General features: G+C 38.3%; 1 protein-coding gene across 1 annotated transcript in view; it reads left to right on the top strand.

The window, feature by feature from the left end:
- Positions 1-19020, top strand: part of CDH20 (cadherin 20) — a 50593-nt gene that overhangs the window by 15532 nt on the left and 16041 nt on the right. The window contains exons 5-8 of the mRNA XM_008057024.1: positions 1157-1344; positions 10243-10496; positions 16460-16596; positions 18594-18715. Coding sequence (XP_008055215.1) covers positions 1157-1344; positions 10243-10496; positions 16460-16596; positions 18594-18715 — 701 coding nt within the window. The remainder of the gene's footprint in view (positions 1-1156; positions 1345-10242; positions 10497-16459; positions 16597-18593; positions 18716-19020) is intronic.

Here is a 19020-nt window from a genome sequence, read left to right as displayed (position 1 = left end):
AGATGCTTGTTTGTTTTTCCTGAAAGTTCACCAATAATAAAATGTAACCCATCAACAACTTCGGGAATGAATGGAAAGAGGTTATGAAATCCAATTACCTGCCAGATTAGTGCAGACATTAAAGATTTCCCAACTCATATTTGTAAGCACCATTTCCTCTCCAATGCAAGATACTGTGCTGGGAGCTGGCTGGGTGCCGTCAGCCTCCCCAAATCTTTGTGAAACTCAAACTCTCAAACTGGAGGCTTCCCCATAGCTTGCAAAGCATGTTAGAATAAAAGGAACCGTGCGCATATTGAAAATGTGATTGTATGATTTTCCTTTGTTACATAGTCATTCACAATATGGTTGACAAAATAATTAAGAATGTTAAAAAGTAGAGTCCCAGAAAAGGTAACCTGGCAAAGATACAATTTCATGGAAATGAAAATAAACTACATTTAATTGTGAATTCAGGATATCAAGTAAAAAAGAAGAACATTGCCAACTCTGAGCTTCCTATCTGAGAACTTTTTTGGGATTTTGTTCTGGAACAAGAAAACATGAAGCATCAGAGACAGGCAGTGGGCAGTCTTAGGTGCAAGGACACATTGGGGGACAACACATGGAGTTGATGGACCCTGCTGTCTGTGGCTGTTCCTCCTTTATAGATCACTGATCTCCACAGCCTATGAGCAGGTGGTCATAGAGATGGACGCCCAGCACACTGGCCAGGCTGTGAAGGGAAAGGTAGGCATTTTAACTATAAACAGTAAACACATGTTTTATGACCACAGCACCTTTTCTGTCTTAGAAGAAATTGACATCTGGGGAAATATGTCAGTTTAAGTAGCACTGAAAGATCGCAAAGCAGGGTACTTCCTACCACTCTGAAAGTAGATTCACTAGAATGAGAAACAAAGCTTTCATCCTGTCCTACTCTTGGGATTACAGTCAAACTATTTTGACTCCTCCTTACTGAACATCCAGTCCAGGCTATGACCTGTATGACTGTTAGCTCAGCCTCTCTGGACCTTGGTTTTCATCTGTAAAACTCAGGTTTTAATTTTGAACCAAGAAAAAGACATTTTGCACAACATGCCTGATATGATAATGATGAGGCATTTGTTTAGAGTGACATATCATCACAAACGCACATTCTTGCTTTTCTTCATAGAACATTATCAGATGAGTGTGTTGGAATCTGCTCCAATTAGCTCCACTGTGGGAAGAGTGTTTGCCAAGGACTTGGATGAAGGAATCAATGCAGAGATGAAATACACCATTGTAGATGGAGATGGTGCAGATGCCTTTGACATTAGCACAGACCCCAATTTCCAAGTTGGCATCATAACTGTGAAGAAGGTAATCCAAATCCTTTTTCCAAATCATTTTTGTGAATGTTTTTAATGTATATAAAGTGCTACTAAGGACCATTGTACTATTGATACGCATTGCTTTAAATCCTCTGATAAAAACTCTATTACTTATTTAAAAAGCCTCTTACTCCTTCTGCATATATGCAAACACTTACTGTGCCATCATTTTATAGAAAAGATATCAGTTCATGATAAAAATATATTATTAATATGTCATTTTTTCTACTTAGCCACTTAAAAAACTGTTGTAGCTTAATTCTCTAATGAGGTTGATGACTTGACCAATATTTGCACATGAATAACACAAATTTTATTGTAGTGTACCATAAATAACAATAAAGCAAGCTATAATATTATTTATGAATCAATACATAACATGCAGGGGTTTTTAAACCACCTTTTGAAGATCCATAAATGCTAATTAAACTTGAAAAAGCTTTATCAAACATAGCTGCTGAATGATTATCACTTGAGATTCCTTTGTTTTATGATAAGGTACCAAGTTTTCTGAATGTAAGCTAACAATTCTTTGTGTGAGATAAAGCATATAGGGATAACTTAGCTGGAAGACAAATTTTTTTCTTAAATTAAAGCTTTAACGCCCTATGCACACATATCTAATGAAATCTATTTAAAAACTTTTTGACTTGCTTTCTTCTCTATTCTGAACACATTTAAAAACCTAATACCAAGGGTGCCCCAAAAATGTATACAAACTTTAAGAGATGTTATCTATGTATTACTTTTAAAAGTTGAAGTATAGTAACACTGTGTAATATGACATTCACTCAAAAGATGGCATTAATCAAATGAATGCTAGCATCACCATGTGATAGGCAGGACAAAGAAAATGGTAGAAGCAGGGTTGTCATTCAAGGAGTGCAAGACCATTTTGAAGTGGCATTTGAAATTCAAGAACGCTGTGGAAGTACAATGACAATGGAGGCGTTGAGTATGCAACAGAATCTCCAACATGCCTAACAACTGCATGCATTTGTGATAAGTTTGAGACACATGGCACTGTGTGTGATGCGCACAAGGGAAGATCCAGGAGACCTCGTCCAGCAAAAAGTCCTGCAGTAGTTTGCCATAATCAGAATTGTCAGGACACTGATGGTAACCACTGTGAGCACCTCTTGTAATCGCAGAAGTCAAATATGATTTGTATTAATCTTTTGTTATCAGTATAAATTGAGTATTACAATTTTAATACAATTTTCTTCTTTCTTAAAATGTGTACACATTTAAAATGATTAATTCAACAAATAACTATTGAGGGTCAACTATGTGACAGGTATCCTGACATTTAATGCAGAGAGTAAATAAAAATATGGTAATATAGTGTGTGTGTCTGTGCATGCTCACACATGCACACGCACATCATTTCTTCTACTTAGTCACTTAAAAAAAACTATTGTAGTTTAATTCTCTAATGATGTTAATGACTTGATCAATATTTGCACTTGAATAACACATTTTATTGTATTTATTTCTGCCCTCATGGAGCTTACTTTCTAGAAAAGGAAAGTAAGCAATCAAAACAGCAAGTCATTAAAGCAGTCTATTAAGTGATGATCTATATGCAAGGGGGGCAGAATAAATTAAAATAAGTGAGACCAAGAGAGCCAAGATGGTTTCAGATATAAATTAGGTGGTTGGGATTGACCTCACAGAGAAGTGACAACTACTCAAAGACTGAAAGCGAGCAGAGTCACAGCACTGAATTAGGCAGATTGACAGGGTGGAAGTGATTATAGATGACTTTTATTGAGAAGTATATGTGGCAGTCCTAAAGAGAAGTCAATGAGCATGGAACTATGGAGGAAAGTATTCCAGGCCAAAGGACAACTGGTACAAAGACCCTGAGGTGGGAAGATGTCTTTGTGTTTCAAGAACAACAAGGGAGATATAAGGCTTAATGGAGGGGAGACAAAGGTCAGAAAAGTCACAAAAGGGCCAGATCGCAAAAGGATCAGATTGCATAGAAATGTACAGGATGACTCTAAGAACTCCAGCTTTTACTCTGAGTAAAGTGGGGAACAACCGGAGGATTTTAACAACTATGTGGCATGACTGGGCTTTCATTATAAAATACTTTGTAGGCCGTGTTGGAGAGGGAAAAAAAACATAAGGCAAGGATGGAAACAGGGAGAGCAGTTGAGAAACCAATGCACTAATCCAGGTAAGAGATGATGGTGGCCTGGCCTAGGGTAGTGGACATGGAGGTGGTCAGAATATGTACATATTTTAAAAAGCAGAATCAGCAGGACTTTTTAAAAACTTGGGTAAGGATATAAAAGAGAAGAGTAAACTGAGTAACAGGGAGAACAGAACTGCCACTAACTAAAATGGAGTCTGCAAATATGGCAGGTAGCAGGGAGTGGCATGTACTAGAATTCAGTTTTGGACATTTGCAGTGTCTATGAGACACCAAGTAGAGACATGCAGTGGCTTTGGTTATAAGAATCAGGAATAGGGGGAAGAGTTCGGGGCTGGAAGTATAAATTTGGGAGTCATAAGCATATAGATGGTACTTAAAGCCAATAAAACAGAATGAGAGTCCAAGGGACTGAGCATAGACAGAAAGAGGACAATGAAATGAGGCCTGAGGCACCCCAACATGAAGCAGTCAGAAGACAAGGAAGGACAAGCAAGGAGACTGAGGCGAGACCAGGGAAGCAGGAGAGAAATCAAGGGAGTGTGGTGTCCTGAAGGCATAAAGTGTTTCCAAGCTAAGGGAGTGATCACCTGTGACAAACGCAGCTGCAGGTCAAATAGGAACATTGAAAATTAACCATAGACTTTAGGAACATGAAGTCATTGATGACCTTGACAAAAGCAACAAAATCATAACTTAAAATGTGGCACAAATTAATATGTGTTCGTAATAACTTTATTCCATGCTGTTTGGTAGAGCTGAATTAACACTGCTTCAGAAGAAAAGAAAGAGCCGGGCTCAGTGGCTCAGCCTGTAATCCCAGCACTTTAGGAGGCCGAAGTGAGTGGATTGCCTGAGCCTGCGGGTTCAAGACTTGCCTGGGCAACTTGGCGAGACCTCATCTCTACAATAAATCAAAAATTAGCCGGGCGTGGTAGCGCACGCCTGTAGTTCCAGCTACTTGGAAGGCTGAGGCGGAAGGATCGCCAGAGTCCAGCATGTCGAGGCTGCAGCCTGGAAGCAGCCACTGCACCCCAATCTGAGTGACAGAGTGAGAATCCAACTCAAAAAAAAGAAAAGAAAGAATAAGATCATATACTTGTCCTGTATTTATTTAAGGTGCAATCATACATGGCAAAGGAACACACATATACAGAATTTCACTAACCAGAAATTTTTGTAGCCAGCAAATAGTAACCTTGAAACAGTGTGATATACTGAGATTAACTTCCAAATAATCCAATCAATCTGGATATAATTAAAATACTGTAATTTTTATTATATTCTCATTCTTTGAGAATTAAAAACACATATCAGAATTATAAAAGGTGACTAAAAATAACAATACCAATTTAGTGTATGTAATAGGTTTCCTTTTATGCAGCATGCCTCAAGTATACAATAATATAATGCTTATCATGACTAGTGACTGTAAACAAGGTAAATGCTCAAAATTCTGAAGTTATTGTTTCTTTGATACAAAAATTCTTTCAAAAAATTAGGCAACCAATAAAAGAGCTTTTGAGATTCTCAAATGATAAATAAGGTAAACCTAAGTAATATTATAATACTAATTTATATTAAATTACCACAACATAGTTTAGACCCTATTACAAGTCATTTTTAAAAAAATCTATTAGGTAGTAAAATTCTGTAGCTGAAAGAAATCTCAAAATATATTTTCTCCCTTACCTGGAGAAAAGATAAAATTTATAATAACGTGGAACACTGTCTTTCACTGTCGTTACTAAAACTATATCCACGCTTAATCAAAAGATAGATCAATTTTGTCAAGGTCATGTTGATTTCTCTTCTGAACTTATGAGCTGCCAGAAAATGGAGTTAAGAGAGAGGCCAATAAGTAGGGTAGATGGACAAATTACATATAATAAATACTTTAGAGGCCACTGACTGCTCAATCCATGCCTTTGGAGTAACATTTGCTCCGATGTCTCATCCACACCCATCTTCCAACTTTGTCATTAATAATGTCATATAAAATTGAAACAAAAGTTCTGTTTTTGATTTATTTCCCTTAGGCCAATGATTTGTCTAAAAGCACATACTTTTTCAAAAAGAGAAATTAAGCTGAACTGATAGAACTGGGTCTTCATAAAGCCACACTGATTACAACCCAGTACCCTGGGTCTTTTTAGCTTTTAAGTAATCAATCAATTGATTTTCAGTCTCTTAACGTAGATGCTTGGAGTGGAACTTGAAATATACAATTTTCAGAATGTTCTTTATTCTGAATGAGCATGATATTGTGCCATTTTCTACCCTTCAGCATGTCTTTCATCTTCCAGCAACAAGAAGCAATTGTTGAGAGTCCATTCTCCTCTTAGGCAGGCCACAAAGAACAAAAATTGTGTATTTCATCCAATCTAAGATGACATGCATTATAAATCTCATCATTGTTTTATGTACCACTTAAGAAAAATTCCTGCCAATTTAAATGATGTAATGCCTTCTTGTTTCGTAGTTTATGGTGATTTAAAGAGCTCTTGCAGACACCGTTAGACAATGTGCTTCACCATTGTCAGATTTACTCCTCGCTGTTGTTTCCGTGCCATTCTGCCTACACAACAGCTTTTGTTTCAATACCAAGTTATAACACAATCTTTGAGAAGACATTTCAGAAGACAAAAACATTCAGTACCAACAACATGCAGCACTCAGCTCACACACAACATGAGTGGCTTTGGCCAGGTCTGCGTTGCACAGGCAGCAACTACTGCTTATAGAGATCCCATCATCTCCTGCTGAGCCTACAGCTTTCATAAGGTGCCATCAACTAGAGAAGTGACCCTATTTCCAATACATGAAAAAATGTGCATTTCAGAATTATTGAAATATGATAATGTAAAATCTGTATATATCACTACTCAACCAGTACTTGTTCAAACTCACATTAAGAAATTTTTGCATTATTCAATTTAACGCAAATCTTTTTGGTTACATTTTGGGTTTTAAGTTTTGCTAGGCATTGGAGAATAAGAATCTGACTAAGCCATAGCCTTTGCCCTGAGTCTGGAGAAGGGATTCTACATAGAAAGAAGTATGTATAATATAAAATAAGAACAGTTATAATGGAAGTATGATAATGTGCTTGAGAACAGAGGAGGAATACTTAATTCTGCTCAGTTAATAATTAAAGCTGCATTTCTATTTTGTGCCATAATTTGCATGACTTAATTTTTAAGGATATAATGGTTTTTCATGTTTGTATGCTCTCATTCTAAGAAATTTCTTGAATTTGGAACTTAGGCTCTCAGATATGACTACTCTTTGCTTTACCATTATGGATACACAAATAAATTGTTATCTGCTGTTTAAAATAATGAGAACACAAACTATTCAAGAGGAAGGAGCCAAACTCATATATCAAGTGTGGACAATTTAGAGCTCAGGAACCAGACGTGGTGGCTCATGCCTGCAGTCCCAGTTACTCAACAAGCTGAGACAGGAATATCACTTGAGTCCAGGAGTTCAAGACAAGCCTGGGCAACACTGTGAGATCCCCATCTCAAAATTAATTAATTAATTAAAGCTTAAGGTATTTTAGAGCAATGTTTCTTTCCATTTTAAAGATGCAAGACAATAATCTTAAATAGTTTAAAAGTCATTAAGTAACTTATTTTGAAAGAAATGTCAACATAACTTAAAACTCACTGGTGCTTTCAACAGGTGGTATGGAACAATTGGACACCATATGCAAAAAAAATGAACTTTGGTTATACCTCATAAAAATAAACTCAATGGATCAAACACTTAAATGTAAAAAAAACTAACCCTATAAAAGTTCTAAAAGGAAATACAAGAGAAAATTTTTGTGACCCTAGTTAGACAAAAATTTCTTCTATATGACATCAATATCCCAATCTATAAAAGAAAAAGTGGCAAGACCATCAAAATAAAGCGTTTCTGCTCTTCAAAAGATACTATTAAGAGAACAAAAAGACAAAAAACACAGATCAGAAGAAAATATTTGCAAATCACAGGTTTGATAACAAGAATATAGACTATATAAAGAACTCAGGAAGCACACAAAGATGCATCATTAGGCATCAGGGAAGTGCAAATCAAAACCACAATGAGATATTACTTCACACACACTAGGATAGATACAATTTTTGAAAACTGACAAACCCTAGTACTGATAAGGATGTGGAGAAATTAGAACTCTTATACATTTTTAGTGGGAATTCAAAATCTACTGTCATTTAAAAAATTGGTTTGAAAAATCAGCCGGGCATGGTAGCGCATGCCTGTAATTCCGGCTACTTGGAAGGCCAAGGTGGAAGGATCGCTGGAGCTCAGCAGGTCGAGGCTGCGGTGGCCAGGAGCGGCCACTGCACTCCAGTCTGGGCGACAGAGTGAGACTCCAACTCAAAAAAAAAAAATTGGTTTGGAAGTTTCTTATGATGTTAAAAATATACTCACCATACAATCCTACAATCTCACCTCTAGGTAATTACTCAGATAAAATGAAAACCTATGTTCACACAAAAACTCGTATGCAAATGTTCATAGCAGATGTATTCATAACTGTAAGAAATTGGGGGGGGAAATGTACCACTAGTGAAGAATGAATAAATCAACTACTGTACATCTATACAATGGAACAGCACTCTGTGATAAAAATAACAAACTACCATTCATACAAAAAACATGGATGGATCTCAAATGCATCATGCTAAGTGAAAGAAACTGGACTCAAAAAATTACATGTTCTTTTTATATGATTCCATTTATATGACATTCTTGCAATAGGGACAGAACATGGATCAGTAGTTGCCAGGGACTGGGCATGAGGGCAGAGGTTGACCACAAACAGGCATGGGGGGGAAGGGGTTCACAGGGGTGATGGAATAGTCCTATGCTTGATAATCATGGTGGACACCTGACTGCATACAATTGTCAAAGCTTGCAAAACTCTACACTAAATTTTAATATATATAAATGACACATCGCTTTAAAAAAAATAGATACATATTTCACATCAAATTAGAAAAATGCCTTAAAGTTAAGGGAAAAAGGTTTTTGCCTAACTCAAACCTAATGTAAACAACATCCACTTTGGGTTACAAATACATAAAGAAAGGATGTAAAGAAAGTGTAATGTAATTTACCAGGAAAGAGACGTGTCCAGATTTAGGGAGCAAGTATAAATAATTTGGTTAAACTGGTCCTTCAAACATAGTCTGGCAAATTTTCCTTCTTATGAAAACCGTTTTTTGTCTGACAACTATGAAGGTAGGCAGGCTGGTGGCAACGTGCTGCTTGGTATAAGTGAAAATGGCTGGTGATCCATGAAACAAGGAGCACAATGCATGGCTCGAAGTAAATGCTGAGCAAAGGGCAACCAAACAACAGCAACAAAACAGAAAGCCTTTTTGTGTTAAAATGTGAAAATAACAATTATATGACTGTATTAAATTATCACGTGTATCCTGAGAATGTATATGTCTATTATGTATCAACCAAATATGAATTTAAAAAAATGACAAATCCAGTTAAGGCAACTCCTCTCGATGTTTGTTTCTCAAAAGCAGAGCAGTTGCTTAAATGGGCACATGCCTCTTTCTAACATGAAATGTGCTGACATTCAGCAGATTGTATGAAAAACATGATATTTTGCTAGAAAAATTTTAAGTCATCGCCATGCTGACATGTGACTTTTAAGCTTTAGTAACTGCTTTGCGAGCCACTGTAATCATTTTGTAGAACTTGCTTTCCATGATTCTTTTTATTATTGATGTTCTGAGATGATTGTGGCTCAAACACTTAAACTTTTTTTGTCAGCTTAAAAAATGGATTATTCTTCATGAATAGCATTTAAGTTTACTTTCTGCCCTGGATTGCTATATTTATTTTGAAATAAGACATCCCAAAGGTAGGAATAAGTCAGAAAAGGGGAAAAAAACAAAAAAATTATTATTTTATGATATGGAATTTTATAGACAAAATTAAAGTCTTGTAGATGAGCCCTGGATGACAAATTCATACACACAGGCCAGCATTTTGGCTATGACACTACATATCCTTGTCTGCTTAGTCTAGTCTTCTGAGCTTCCTGGGTCTGCTCTGCTCCTTCAACAAAAATAAGGTATCAAATTAGGATTTTTAAAAAGGATCTAAAAGAGATTATCTATGATAAACTAAAAACACAAATATTGGTCTGACACAGTACCCTGAGAACCCTTGTGAGATACTTATGATAGTTTCTTGGAAAGAATCACTATTGCAAGGATTTTTTTTTTTTTTAAGGAAAAAACAGAAAAGCCTGGGTCTCAATTGCCCAGATATTCTGGAAGAGAACACAAGCTCACTCTTCGTTGTCAGGACACCTTTTCAAATGAGCAAGCATGTCTAAAGATAAAGTAACCAGCCCTCCCAGGACTCTCCCAAAAGACCATGCTCATTAAAGGCTGAAGCTAAAGCTAGACTTGCTCAGAGTAAATAGATTTCTTAATCATCAAACTGGTTTCTTTAACTATCTCTGAAATGTCTGGCATCTTTCTTATCATCCTTTCCCAAATTGAAACTGACTTTAAGAACAAGAACTGCAGGGCAACAGAAAAACTCTCTTTTTTTCCCCTTAACCTCTCTCCCATAGGTTTAATGACTCTGGGAATTTTCCCACCAGTCATCTATATTGGACATCCTTTTGAAACTTGATAAATATGCTAGGGACTAATTGCATTTCCTGTCATTACATTTCAGCCTCTGAGTTTTGAAAGCAAGAAAAGCTATACTTTAAAGGTAGAAGGAGCCAATCCTCACCTAGAGATGCGTTTTCTGAACCTGGGCCCATTTCAAGACACAACAATGGTACACATCAGTGTGGAAGATGTGGATGAGCCCCCTATATTTGAACCTGGCTTTTACTTTGTGGAGGTGCCTGAGGATGTAGCGATTGGAACAACCATACAAATCATTTCTGCCAAGGACCCAGATGTGACCAACAACTCAATCAGGTTTTCCCACAGATTTCACCTTTTCCTTATATCCTGGAATCTTCCCTTCCCGTGTATGTAATTTTCTTGCACTTTTCCCTTTGCTTCTTCCTTCTCAATCCCATCTCTGGAGATTTTCCTCGTTCTTTCTTTTTTTCTATTTAAATAACATGGCCTTGTCATGTTATTTAGAACTGAAGTGTCATTATGTCTATAATGCACTTTTAATTGATTCAAACACACACGCATCCCTTCTCAATCGTGGTCCTATTGACATCTGGGGCTGGATAATTCTATGTTGTTGGGAGGGGTGGCCTTGTGCACTGAAAAATGTTTAGAAGCATCTCTGGCCTTTACCTACTAAATGCCAGCAGCACTCCCTGAGTTGTAACAACCTAAAATATCCCCATATATTGCCAAATGACCCAGGGAAGTAGCAAAAAATCATTGCCAGTTGAGAACCACCGATTCAAATAAAGCACAGTCAGATGAACAGATGTCAAAAAGTTAAAATTCTGTTGACTCTTACTGGTGAGTATAAAGGTGATCACTGCACATTCTTTCAACCTTGATGAACCTTTGACATTTTTTACTTTAAAAAGAATGGAGAAAATAACATATACCATATATAGATTTCCATATACTATATAAAAAGCAGGCATAGAAACTACTCTATTAGCCGGGCTCGGTGACTCAGCCTGTAATCCCGCACCTTTGGGAGGCTGAGGTGAGTGGATTGCCTGAGGTTCGAGACCCGCCTGGGCAGCGAGACCTCATCTCTACAATAAAAAAAAAAAAAAAAAAAAGTTAGCCAGGCGTGGTAGCGCATGCCTGTAATTCCGGCTACTTGGAAGGCTGAGGTGGAAGGATCGCCGGAGCCCAGCAGGTCGAGGCTGCAGTGGCCAGGAGCGGCCACTGCACTCCAGTCTGGGCAACAGAATGAGACTCCAATTCAAAAAAAAAAAAAAAAAAAACTACTCTATTGTCAATTACTCTGATGCCATGTAGACCAGCCAGGTAGGGCTTTATACTGAAACCCACATATCTGTCTCTCCAAAGTATGTTTTGAAATTTAAGATTTCAACCAAGATGCTTCCTCTCAGGAAAAGGAGAGCTGCTCTTATGATTATGGTCATTTCCCATCAATTCCAGAAGCAGAGTGCAAATAGCTGGTGGACAGGTTGACACCTCAACCTTCCAGAGCAACTGCCAAGCTTCTGAAGCCTGACACAAAAGGTCAGGATTCCAAGGCTGTTGGCGGCCATCTGTCACAGTAATTGTTGAAAGCCACACAGTAAAATGAATCGAGGGCTTTAGTGCAGACAACACATTTTAAACACACCCCGATTTATCAAATGCCTTTTCTGTCATCTGGCTACTTCCCTCACCTAGCGCTGTTTTGTGTTTAATGAAAATGTCCTTTTGTAGCTTAACAAGAATGGTTCTCTCCAGAGAATAACTATAGTCAGGGGAAATCTACTTCCTCTAACCAACCAGTAAATGTTTTACACATTTAGGCATTCAAATGACTTAAATTATTTTGCTTGAATTCTGATGTTTGATTTTTTTCAAAGGCAACTAATCTAACAACTTTATCCAAGTGATATTTCAACCTTAAGCTTTTTAAATGTAAAATGGTATGGGGAGAAATTAGTGCAACCGCATTATTCCCTGAATAACCACAACAAAAATGAAGTCGATTTTACTGCAAATGTATATTTTCAGAAGTCAAGAATACATACCTTCTGATTTTGATCTTTAATTATATATCTGTGAATCCCCAATAGATTTGTCTATTCATATCAGAGAAGATATTGAGGGGAAAACTTTATCGGGGGACTGTTTGAAACAAAATAAGCCCAAACATGAGGAAATCAGATCCATTTCTAAAATTGTCAGAAACCCAATGGATACTTCCACATCTTCTTTCCAGATTCTGATTCTGCACCCCTATGTGGTAAGCACTGGAAAGAGGGTTCTGCTAAGAGTTACACTACTGAATAACAAATAGAAACTGAGCACAGTCAGGAAACCACAAATTCCTAGAGGATATACGCAGTACTCAGGACTAAAGTTCTTTTCAAAACGTGTCTAAGAATAAAAGAGAAAAACTACCAGGTCTAGAGCCACGACTGACATGGAACAAAATGAGATAGACAAAATGAAGAAATCCTGTCTGGCTAACACAAAGTGCTGCTTCAGATGACAGGCCAGTTGAGAACCATCAGTAGGCCAGCATGTCAATCAGCCTCAGGAAGGCCCATAATGGAATGTCTGGCTATTCCAATAGAACCCAGCCAGGATAAATGCAACAGGTCAGAGACACAGAACAGGGTCCACTGGGCTATTCTGGGACAGGACTCTAAATCCTGAGATAGAAACTGGCAAGAACACCAGGCATGGGCTCACGCCTGTAATCCCAGCACTTTGAGAGCTGGAGGCAAGAGGACTGCCTGAGCCCAAGGGTCGAGAACAGTCTGGGCAACATGGCAAGACCTTGTCTCTACAATAAATCAAAAGCTTAGCTTGGAGTGGTGGCACGTGCGCCTGTAGTTTCAGTTACTTGATAGGCTGAAGCGGAAAAATCACCTGAATCCAGCAGGTCGAGGCTGTGGTGGCCGTGAGCATGCCACTGTACTCCAGCCTGGATGACAGAGTGAGACTTCAACTCAAAAAAAGAAACTAAGCCAGGCTCAGTGGCTCAGCCTGCAATCCCACGCCTTTGGAAAGCTGAGGTGAGTGGACTGCCTGAGCCCGCGGGTTCGAGACCCGCCAAGGCAGCGAGACCTCATCTCTACAATAAATCAAAAAAATCAGCCGGGCATGGTAGCGCATGCCTGTAATTCCGGCTACTTGGAAGGCTGAGGTGGAAGGATCGCCGGAGGGCAGTGGGTCAAGGCTGTGGTGGCCGGGAGCGGCCACTGCACTCCAGTCTGGGCAACAGAAAGAGACTCCAACTCAAAAAAAAAAGAAACTGGCAAGAACTAGAGCACAAGCCTGGAGGTAAAAAAACAAGGCCTCAGGTATGGGGCAAAGCCAAGCCCCAGGCTCAGACCTGGGGAAAATTCTATCTCGGCATTTTGGTTGCAAAGAGAATTCCTAATGCTATATATGAGGTCCCTAACTCTTTTACTGTTCCACAGCAGCAAAGAATGGTCCCTGGACCAAGTAGAGCATTGAGGTCCTAGATGGTCAGAGGGAAAAACACCTAAAAGTTAGAACTCTGCCTATCATTTAGTAAACCTGTTTAAGAATTGCTTTCCGAGCTGGGCTCGGTGGCTTAGCCTATAATCCCACACTTTGGGAGGCTGAGATGAGTGGATTGCCTGAGCCTGCAGGTTCGAGACCCGCCTGGACAACTTGGTGAGACCTCATCTCTACAATAAATAAATTTTTAAAAATTAGCTGGGCATGGTAGCACGCGCCTGTAGTTCCTGCCACTTGGAAGGCTGAGGCGGAAGGATCACCGGAGCCCAGCAGGTCGAGGCTGCGGTGGCCGGGAATGTGCCACTGCACTCCAGCCTGGGCGGCAGAGTGAGACTCCAACTCAAAAAAAAAAAAAAAAAAAAAGGAATTGCTTTCTTCTGTTATCTTTCCCCCAATTGCTCATTTTATCTTTATTTTAATGTAAAATCTATTTTATTTTAAAATAATTTGTGTATGTTATATGCTACATGACTGTCTAATTCATTTTTGTTACAAAGAATAAATAAGATTTATATTCCTAAAAAGCAAATATCTATTAAATCATCAAAAAAAAATCATCATATCACCTGAAGTTAAAATGTTACAAATAAAGGCCATTTAAAAATTTCAAATATTATTAGGACTTGCATAATCTCCTTTCTAGAAAGTACATGGTTTACTCAGGGATATAAGGTGGTCATTTACTGGTAAGCCTACAAATGAAATACCCAGATTTAGTTACATGTACATGAAAAAGACAATGCTTGCATTCCCTGAATTTTTATTACATGCTAAAGGACTTTCTGGGAAGTAGGATACTGAGCCATTTGGCAACTGAAATAGACTTCTGCTGGTGTGCAAACAACCTGCCCTCCTGTGCCTTCCTAAAGTGTGTGCAGATATAGCGAGCCTACTCTGACGCCCCACCTCCAAAGTGCTCCCAGATTCAGAGACGTCCTCAGCCAAGTGACAATCAGGGAGCCGGCAGCCCGGCAAGAACCAGCTACTCTTGGCTCAGAGCAGCTGTGTATGTGTATACTATGCTGACTCTGCTCATGGGAGGTGAGAAAATTACAGTTCAGAAAGGAAAGACACCTACATAATTCACTAGTGTGTCCCAATTTCCTCATTTTCCATCTGTACCTACACCTTTAATTTGTTCTCCTGCCTCGTGAATATTGACCCAGCATACCATTCAGAGAAATGAAGGCCATTATCCCCTCAACTCAGGCTGCCTGGGGAACTGGGGAGGGGTTCCCCTTGATGAGGGACCACTTCTCTGAGGAAGGTTCCCAGTGTGTCAGACGGGTAGGGCTGTCGGGGGTCCTGTCAGTTAGTCATTTCTATCATTCCATCTCCCACACCATCTGTGACTTTCACTAAGGTGGTGGAGGGTTGAGTGTAGAAGGCTGCTTTATCAGAGACTGCCTCTCCCCTTGGCATCATGCCTACAACTTGGAGGGTTGCCGTCAGGATTACGGTTCCATGGACCACATGGCTGGGTTTTACTCCTGTGTCGGGGGCTGAAAGATAAAACTGTCATAACCCAACCAGTATTTTTTTTTCCTAAGGGAAAATTCAACTCTTAAAATAGTCAGTAAACTTTAAAACTCAACCACAAATTATACATAGGAAAAAAGTAACACTGCAGTTCATTTTATATGAACTTTGTAGGCATGTTTTTGTTGTTGTTTTGTTTGTTTTTATCGGTTGTTGTTTTCATTTAAAAAACCAACTATCAGCAGAGTGTGATGGCATGAGGCTATAGTCCCAGCTGCTTAGGAGGTTGAGGCAGGCAAATCACTTGAGTCCAGGAGTTTAAGGCTGCAGTGAATTTTAATTGCAACATTGCACACCAGCCCGGGTGACAGAGAAAAACCCTAACCCTTAAAAGAAAAGGTGGGGAGACTTAACAATTTCTCTAAACCTCAGTTTTCTTATCTGCTGACTGGGATAATAACTTCCTCCCAGAGATGTAAAAATTTTAAAAGAAACTGTGTATTAAGTGCATAAAGTGCCTTATATTCAATAACTGACAGTTATTATATATATTATATTCAAAAACCGACAGTTATTATACCCTTTTAAAAATATTTGTTTTCTTGTTATTATACATCTTGGATATTAGCTCCTTATTTAATGTACGATTTGCAAATATTTTCTACTAGTGTCCCAATTAGCAACCTAGACAGATCTGGTCCATCCTACTAAAGTATTCCATAGACAAGAACTCTCAACTAGTAAATGCACCACCATTACCACGTTTGCCAGGAGGTGAGTCTTTTGCACGTTCACAAAAGGCCTGGTGCGAAGCTTTTTTCCCCAAAAGATAATACCATGTACAAGGACCAGTACAACTAAATCATATCTTTTCCCCTTTTTCAGTTTAGTATTTGAGAACTCATTTGAATAAAATTCCTTTTGAAGAAAAACACAGAGGGGTTGATATTTACACTGTCCCAAAATCCTTGGAGCAGTTTCAAGTCTAAAGAGAAAGTTTCAAGTTTCACGCATAAATTTATCTCTCGACAGCTTTAAACTGCCCTGAGACTTTTGGTGACCTGTTCATTTCATTTTTTGAATGAAAAAAATTGAAGCAGCAAGTTTTTTTGGTTTTGTTTTGGAGGGTTGGTTTTTGGTTTTGAACATGATAACATCACAAATGAAATCTTCTAAGCATCCATAACTCAGAACTGGCAGAGTCATGCTTCACGTAATATGCACTCAGTTCTCTAATGTGGTATGTTGTCGTATATTTATCCAAATGCAAATGATGAACATAATCCATGTTTTTGCAGATACTCCATTGACAGAAGCAGTGACCCTGGAAGATTTTTCTATGTTGACATTACGACAGGCGCCCTAATGACTGCAAGACCCCTAGACCGGGAAGAATTTTCTTGGCATAATATCACTGTACTTGCCATGGAAATGAGTAAGTAGCACAATACATTGGTCTCCACGTAGTGACAATACACAAGTATTATAGAAAGTGGAAGTTTCTAGAACTTGTAGCAAAAATTACATTCTTTAAGGAAAGAAATGGAAATCCTGGTTTATGCAAGTAAGTTAATGCGTTCAGTTCAAACACTTTTTGGGTATCTCAAGAAAGACAACATTCTTAACTCAAGTAGCTATGAGGAAAAGGGAAGATTCCTAAGAAATCTAAGAGGCTTTCAATCTTTAATAAGATTGAGAATTTACAAATAGCATAAAATATTGCTATTGGATGAAAGGAAGAATTTATAACATATCACTCTTATTACATGCACACATACACATATCCACACCTATAAGAATTTGAGACATCTTACTATAAAAGGCAGATTTATTGACATAACAAACTTATATATAGAATGGGGAATCAATAAAAAGCAGATTAATACATACTATAGACTTAACAAAAGTTAGATTATATACTACTACATTCCATTTTTCTTCATGATACCTGGTGCAAGTAAAGGTTCAGAAAAATGGCCATCCTTAATCTACTGGCTATATAACTAGGCATTGCCAGGCAGTAGGACCATTTAGCAATATGTATTAAAATTCTCCAAAATATTCATACTACTTTTCTCAGGAATTCTACTGTTAGTAATTATCTTAAGGAAATAATTATAGTTATCAATAAAGATTTACATACAAAGATTTCCACTGTAGTGTTAATTTAAAATGTGCAGGGAATAGAAACTACTTAAATGTCTAATAATAGACCAACTTAAATAAATTATGGCACAACATACAGTCAAATGAAAATATCATGTAGACATTAACACCCATACTTTCAAAGTATATAGAATTCAATGGCATGGCATGAGATTCGCTTGCCCTAAAATATTTAAGTTCTGAATTCAACTTTTTAAAATTTTGCTTAACTGTAATGTGTGTGTGTATGTATCTCACATTTTGGACATACACTCTATACTGTTACATACATGATGGCTATTTCTGGTAGTAGAATTGTAGATACTATTTATCCTCTTATGTCTTTATGAAATTTTCACTATTTCTACTATAAATAAATACCCCTGGTATAATGAAAAAATAAATTTTAATTATGGCACTTTCTGGTAATCAAACAATAGAAGTATTCAGTGGGGAAACAGTAAAGCACAGATATTTTTGAGAATGTAAGGGAAAAAATAAACCAGAAGAACAATGCATTCTAGGATTTAGTAAAATTATTAACCAAGAATAATGTCTGTGTCTTGTAATTTCTACTTTGTCTTCTTGGGGTAAAGACCAAAATAGCAAAAGACAGCAGGGGCACTACTGGGGCTGTGAAACTATCTTTGTGTGGTAGTCCCAAGCAAAACACACAGACCAAAAAGACACATGTCCCCATGAGTGATGGAGTAACGTCTGCCCCAGCCAAAGCTAATGGATTTGGCGTGTGTTTGATCCTGTAATATCCTCTTAGTCCCAAAGCAGAAATAAATGTGCGGTGTTACCTGTATTTCAGTGAATGACTTGGAACCTTTAGAAATACAATTCAAAGAACTGATTATTCCACAGGACTAGAGCCAAGCGGTGCCACACAGTATGCATCAGGTTAGAAACGGCTTGTTCTAAAGCCCAGAACATAGAATAGACCTGCCTTTAATTTCAGAACCCAAAGTATGAGCCAAGTGGGTGATTCAATACCTCATTTTAAGGTTCATTCTGTGACTCCTGCTCCCCTCGTCTCGCCTTCCCTTCATATTACTGTTGTTAAACACACTCTCCTACACACACCTTGTTCTGTCCAAGCTTCTTATGTCTGGCTACACTCTTAGGCAACATATGCACCCTATGCTTGTGTTACCACATTCATGGACTTTATTCCTTTCAAAACCAGAATGACCAGGTAAATACCCACTTCCAACAAAGAGCATTACCTCTTTTTCTGCATTACTAAACTCTCATCTTTGGTTTTCCTTGTGTTCTTTTTAGATAATCCCTCCCAGGTTGGAAGTGTGCCTGTCACCATCAAAGTCTTAGACGTGAACGACAATGCTCCAGAGTTCCCCAGATTCTATGAAGCCTTTGTCTGTGAGAATGCCAAAGCAGGGCAGGTAAGGCACCTAGCGGGCGGTGCACCCTGGTTAACCCTAGCAGAAGGAAACACCTGTCACAGATAACCAAATTAACCATCGAAGATGGTTCAACTCCAGCAGCTAACAGTTGCTAAAACAGTGTCCCCCACTTCTGTACAGCAGGTGCTAATGGTTTTGTTTGTTAAGGCAACCACTGGGAGCCTACATTTTATGGTGTAAACAAGTGCTATGAGGGTGGCTTGACTCATGGCGTAGCCTTTATAAGGTACGTACCCACCTAGAAACGGAACTGTGATATAGCTGTTCTGGGACCAGGAAGTGAG

The sequence above is a fragment of the Carlito syrichta genome, unplaced genomic scaffold (genome assembly GCF_000164805.1).
Source record: "Carlito syrichta isolate Samal-C Ts95f unplaced genomic scaffold, Tarsius_syrichta-2.0.1 Scaffold302611, whole genome shotgun sequence".
In the NCBI taxonomy this organism is placed as follows: domain Eukaryota; kingdom Metazoa; phylum Chordata; class Mammalia; order Primates; family Tarsiidae; genus Carlito; species Carlito syrichta.
Note: the sequence above shows the minus strand (reverse complement) of the source record. Positions and strands in the feature narration are given on the sequence as shown.